The 5,826-nt window shown below is 59.7% G+C and overlaps 1 protein-coding gene across 1 annotated transcript in view; it reads right to left on the bottom strand.

Moving 5' to 3' along the window:
* Window positions 1-249, bottom strand: part of B3gnt7 (UDP-GlcNAc:betaGal beta-1,3-N-acetylglucosaminyltransferase 7) — a 4,393-nt gene extending 4,144 nt beyond the window's left edge. Inside the window, exon 1 of the mRNA XM_010631751.3 lies at window positions 214-249. Within this exon, the coding sequence (XP_010630053.2) occupies window positions 214-249 (36 nt within the window). The remainder of the gene's footprint in view (window positions 1-213) is intronic.
* Between the last annotated feature and the right edge of the window lie 5,577 nt (window positions 250-5,826).

Genomic DNA, 5,826 nt, shown 5'->3' with positions numbered 1-5,826 from the left:
CGGACTCCGTTTCCCCTCTCCTGCCGGTGCCGGGCACCCGCATCTGGGCCGGGCCTCGGAGGAAGAGGGGCTGGGTCGGGAGCGAAGGCGCCACTTCCCGGGCAGAAGGGGCGGGAGACCAGGCTGCCGGATTAGGACTCCAGCCCCGGCCATAGCTCTGGAAGGCTCCCCTGGCCTCGGGCGGCTCCTCCTCCACTCTGAGGGTACCCGTACCCGTGCCCGTGCCCGAGGGAGGGCCGCCGCCGCCATCCGGGCCCCGGGCCTCCTCAGAAACAAAGTGAAATGCCTTTTCATCCAGCAGCAATATTTCACTCAACCCTTTTCGTCCCAGCCTTTATTGATCTGCTTGCCTGGGCAATGGGCTGTATACAGATGTAGACTAGGGAGCGGGAGCGGGCGTGTTGGCCCAGGCTGCAGGGTGATGTCCCAGACAGGTGACCTGGAGGGTCCTCCAACAAGGCCCTCTGGTGGCCTCCTGGCCTCCTGCAGCCCTTCTGGTCCTGTTCCACGTTGGGGGTCCCAGGACTGAGTATACAGAGCTTCAAACGTGACCACAGAAATGAGGCACATGCTTGTCATCCCAGCTACTGAGGAGGCTGAGGCAGAAGGGTTGCAAGTTCAAGGCTAGCCTGAGTATCCTTAAGGAGACCTTGTGTGAAAATAAAAAATAAAAGAGCCCGATATGTGGCTTAGTGATTCTTGAGTTCAATCCTGGAGTGAGCGGAGAGCCTATAGAATTGAAATGAGCATTTTATGGTCTGTTGATAAGAGGTAATTTTCACACAGTACTCTAGGCCCTGGGTGAGAATGGCTCACTTGGCAGTGGAAGCCTGTGTGCTAATTATCCCTGACTAATGGAGGTGCAGAGAGGGCAAGACCAGGTTGAGAGGCCTTCCGAGTCTGTGAGCCACTTTCCTGCCCTGGGGGCACACGGCCTTAGCTGTGTCCCACGGGTGTCAGGAGCCCTTTTACCCTTTTCTAAAAGCTCACGGCTCTCTTGGAGGGGAAGGAAAAACTTGAGGTACAGTGGAATTTCCCAAGATGTTGTAAGCTATGATCAGGGCATGCGAAGGCCAAATTCCAGAGAAGAACCTGGGTCATCACCGACCTGAAGTACCAGACAGGAGGAAAGGCTTGCTGCAGCCTGAAGTCCGTTGGCCAGGCTGCCTGCCAGTGAGGCCCAGTCACAACCCCATTGGTCCCTGTAGCCCCCAGTTGGGCCCGACCCTCCCAGGCACAGCCCGGCTCTTGGACCCGGCCCCCTTGAGGGACAGCTAGGGCTGCAGTTCCTGGCCTGAGGGCTCACCTGTCACCTGGGATGTCTTGAGGCACTGGGGGAGGCTGGACACAGCTGTCCCTGAGAGGGGTGGTGAGCTAGTGTCGGGGACTGGAGTTGGTGGGGGCTGGGTCCGTACCCTGTACTTCCTGGCTGCCACTTGGGGTAGATGGCTAATCCCCCTGAGGCCTCAATTTCCTGTCAGTGCAGAGCTGTCTGAAATGGCTTGCGCACATCAGTGTCCTGCCCAGCGAGCATCATGGTGACGGCGGGGGTGACTGCCGACTTTTGGATCGTTACTATCTGGCCCACCCCACAAGACCCCAGCACTAGGAAGGCTCAAAGATGGGGTGTGGTGGGGGAGATGGCCAGGATGAAGTAGGGTTTGTTGGTAGAATCCAGGCCACCCAGAGAGTTTGTCACGATGTAATTATCTGGTCTGTGAGAATGGGGAAATGAATGACAGGCACTCTAGTTCCTGAGGGAGGGTGGGGGCCCTGAGCTGCCCTGCGTGGCCCATGCCCCCTGTCAACCCTGTGGGCGGAGCTGTGGACCGGCTCAGAACTGGGGAGGCTGAGCGAGGCCAGCCTGCAGGTGGGGTCTGGGCTGCCCGCAGCCCCGGTTGGGGCAGGGGAGGGAGTGAATCACAGGGAGGAGCATCTGCATCTTTGTGCCTTCAACTTGCTGCCCTGGAAGGGGCCTCTTTTAGCTGCCGCTCCGGAGGACTCCAAAAGGCCTTTCCCTTTCCCCTCGTCCCGTCCTCTCTTTTGGAGCCTCCCTTCCACTCCCTCCTCCCCATTTCCGAGGAGCCAGACCCTGCTGGTGGCCACAGCACGGGGAAGGTATGGGGAGACATCTGACCCACCAGGGGACACAGTGGGGCGGGCTTGGGCCAGAGGGAACCAAAAGGAGAACGCGAGGAGCCCGCGTCCCCTTGGAGAGAGGCCGGCCCTGCCCGTGGTTCAGAACTGTGCTGCTGTCCTCGCCTTGCCCAAACGGTGGGCTGTGAGTGTGTGGGTTCATTTTCGTGTTCGGAAGACCATGGGCGAATGTCCCAGTCCCGGGGCAGCACAGCCTGGCTTTACAGTGGCCTCTGTGCTCTCGGGGGAAGGTCTGGGCGTTAGCAGCAGGGCTGCAGTCAGCTCTGTCCTCGAAGAGTGCTGCTGAAGCTCTGTGCCTGGCAGGGCTCGGCCACGCTGCGGAGCAGGGTCAGGCCCAGAATTTTCTCTGGTGCATCCTGAGCCCCATCGCCATGTGGCTTGGTGGGACATAGGTCAGTGCGCCCCTGAATCCACCCTGAGGGGTGCTTCCCTGCAGCGATGGAGCTGCTCGGTGGGTAGCTTTCCTGAGACTTGACTTCTGTGGACCTGGCCCTCTGATGAGGACATATGGGGTGGAGACCTGTCTGCTCCTTGCAGGTCCCCAGTTCGCACCAAGGAGGGCAGCGCTGGAGGGGACCCCAGACAAGGAGACCTCCAGGCTGGTGCTGGAGGATTGCACAGAGGAGAAATGGGTCTGTCCCAGCTCTGGTGTCCCCAGAACCACAGCCCACTGAGGCAGGGCAGCATCTGCATCCAGGGTCCAGGGAATCAGGAGGAGAATGAGCAGGGGACACAGTTCCCTGGGGTGGGTCCTCCCTCCCAGGGCTGGGAAGAGGAGGAAGAGGCCGTCAAAGAGCAGTGGAGGCAGGGAGGCGGCGGAGACGGAGGCAGGAGGCAGATGAGTGTTGGAGGGTAGGAGCAGGCCATGGCTTTGTCCGTGGCTGGAAAGACTGGGCAGAGGAATCCCAGATCTCAAGAGCTGAGCTGGACAGAGGAAGGCTGGGAGAGCTGGCTACAGTCCACACGCACTTCTCTTGCCCCTTGCCTGTGGCCGGCACCCACCACCTGGTTGGGTGACAGCCACGGACACACATGGCTTTGTAGAGGCTAAGCTGGGCAGCCAGAAAGAAGCCAGAGTCCAAAGAAGCCCGGGACCCAGGGCAGGGAGGCCAGACTGATGCTCCCGAAGGCCGCCTGTGTCCTGGGCAGCACCCCAGGCTCTCGGTGGGTGCACATGGATACACTCAGGGACACACACAAGTGTGCACACCCAGTACCCACAGAGCCACGCAGGCAGAGAAGGAGCACATGCACCTCGGGACACATTTGTGCAGAGAGGAACACAGCCTGTACACAGGCCACCGACACAGATGCACAGAGAGGCGTGCACAGAGAACACACATGTACACTTGTCTCTCTCACGCACAGATGCACACCTGCGTACACATCCACACTCGTGCCCACGGCCTTTCCTGGGTGGGAGAGACCTTCCTAAGCCAGATCCTCTGCTGCCTATGAAGCCCTGTCTGGCAAGATTTTGGGAATAGGCTCGGGACCAGGCAGGTCCCTTCTGCATTCCTGAGCAGCCTCTTTGGGTTGACAGGTTTTGGTTTTGGTTTTGGTTTTTTGAGACAAGTTCTCGACAGAGCTAAGACACAGGGGTAGTCCTAAACTCACGATGTGGCCCAGGCTGATGTGGAACTCTCATCGATCCTCCTGCCTCAGCCTCCCTAGTGTGGGCCGAGCAGCCTCCTTTGACTGTGTCTCTCCTCCCAGGATCCTCTGGGCATTGTCCACGCACCCTTAGCAGCCACATCTGCCCCCAGCAACCCTGGCCTTCTCCCCTCTCCAGACCCCAGCCTCCTTCTGCTCAAATGTTCTGTGCCCTTCTGAATTGGGAAAACTTCTGCTTGTCCTTCAAAACCCACCCTAAGGGCCCTTCCAGGTGCTTCCTCGCCTTCCTGGGATCACGCCCTCCTTTGCCACCTTCACCAGCACAGTGGGTACACGCAGCATTGTGGGCCCTCTGTCTTCCTGGGGGGCAGCACCTGGGAGGGAGACAGGGTGGGGAGGGCTGAAGGCCAGGTCTGCCGGCCACAGCCAGAGCAGAGGTGTCGTCTGCGGCCCCACCCTCAGCCCTGCCTTCCCGACTCACACTGGCGCATTCACACCGGGGGGCCTGGTCCTGAACAGCTGTGCCCGGGCTGCACCTGCCCTCGGCCCGGGCACTCACAGCTCTGCCTGCCAGGGCCGGCGTGGGACACAGCCGCTTTTCAGCCCCTCGGCTCAAACACTAGCTCAGTCTTCCCTCCCGGATCCTCCCTCTGGCTGCCAGTCCCTCCTGGTTGCAGTGCCCAGGCCACGCCAGGCTCCCTTCTCTCAGGGCACAGGGCTCCCGTCTCTCGCCACCCGGCCCCGGTCCAAGCCAGGGCTGAATGGCTGCCTTTTCAGGGCCAGCCGGCCAGGTGCATTGTGGGCCGGGCTGTCTACACCTGAGGGGCCTGTGGATCTGCTCCACCTGGGCCCTGTGGCCCAGGGCTGGGTCCCTGGAGGGGTTGCTCTGGAAAGTATTAGGGTTCCCATTTTACAGAGGAGTAAACAGGCTCCGTGGTGGAGCTGGGACCCCATTTCAATTTTTTTTTTTTTTTAGTTTTAATTTTTGAGGCAAAGTCACGCTATGTAGTTCAGGCTGGTCTTGAACTCACTATGTACCCAAGTGCTGGGGTCACAGGCATGCACCACCGTGCCCAGCTCCCCATTTCAAGTTAATGATAGTACCTTCTGGGTTGCAGTGAGCAGGCGGAGAAGGAGCCCCAGACAGGCACTGAGCGGGGCCCCAACTCTGGGCTTTGTACCCAGGGGCCCCTCTGCTTTTAGGAGCAGACCTTGATCCTCTGCCCTCGGGGTGGCCTCTCAGCAGCCTCCGCCCCCTCCAGCCCAGCAGCCAGGGCTCTTCCTGGGGACTCCAGAGTGGGAACTGGTTTTGAGAGTGTGACTGAGTGCACCAGTTCCCGGGGCTGGGACACAGATGAGGCAACCTGCAGATGGGGACCAGGAGTGAATGCAGGGCTGGAATCCTGTGCCTGAGGCCCAGAGGTCCTGTGGTGACAAAGAAATGACCCTTCCTAGCCAGGCATGTTGATACACACCTCAGGAGGCTGAGGCAGGAGGATCTCTGAGATTTCAAGGCCAGCCTGGGCTACATAGCAAGACCTTGACTCACACACACACACACACACACACACACACACACACACACACACAAAAGTAAAATGAATGCACCTTCCTCACAGACACTCACACCCCATCTGGGAAAGTGTGCCCTGGAGGATAGCTCACAAGGAGAAGGGCCTGGGTTATAATCGAAGTTGCAGACCTGGAAGTAGGGAAGTCTGAATTACTGGGGCCAGTCTAATCTGTGAATCCATAAACGTGGAATTGTTTCCAGCCAGAAACAGGAGAGAGGCTGCAGAAAGAAGTTCAGGGGACTTGGGCAAAGGAGGCTTTGGCCACCTTTGCTGGGGCTGACATGCCGGGACCTGCTTGCAGGCTGGAGGCAAGCTGCTTTGGGGATTCAGGGTGGCCCCCCAGCACCTTCAGGGCCCCAGAGCCCCAGCCCTGCCACCTGAGGACCTGCCCGCTTCCTGGGAGCCCAGAGCAGTGCCCTGGCTGAAGCTTGGACTTTGACCTAAATCCAGAGCCCAGGGCAGCCTGGACTCCTGACCCCTA

This window comes from Fukomys damarensis, unplaced genomic scaffold (genome assembly GCF_012274545.1).
Source record: "Fukomys damarensis isolate Sample0158 unplaced genomic scaffold, DMR_v1.0_HiC HiC_scaffold_16, whole genome shotgun sequence".
NCBI classification, from domain to species: Eukaryota; Metazoa; Chordata; class Mammalia; order Rodentia; family Bathyergidae; genus Fukomys; species Fukomys damarensis.
The sequence above is the reverse complement of the archived record's forward strand: the minus strand, read 5'-3'. Positions and strand labels throughout refer to the sequence as shown.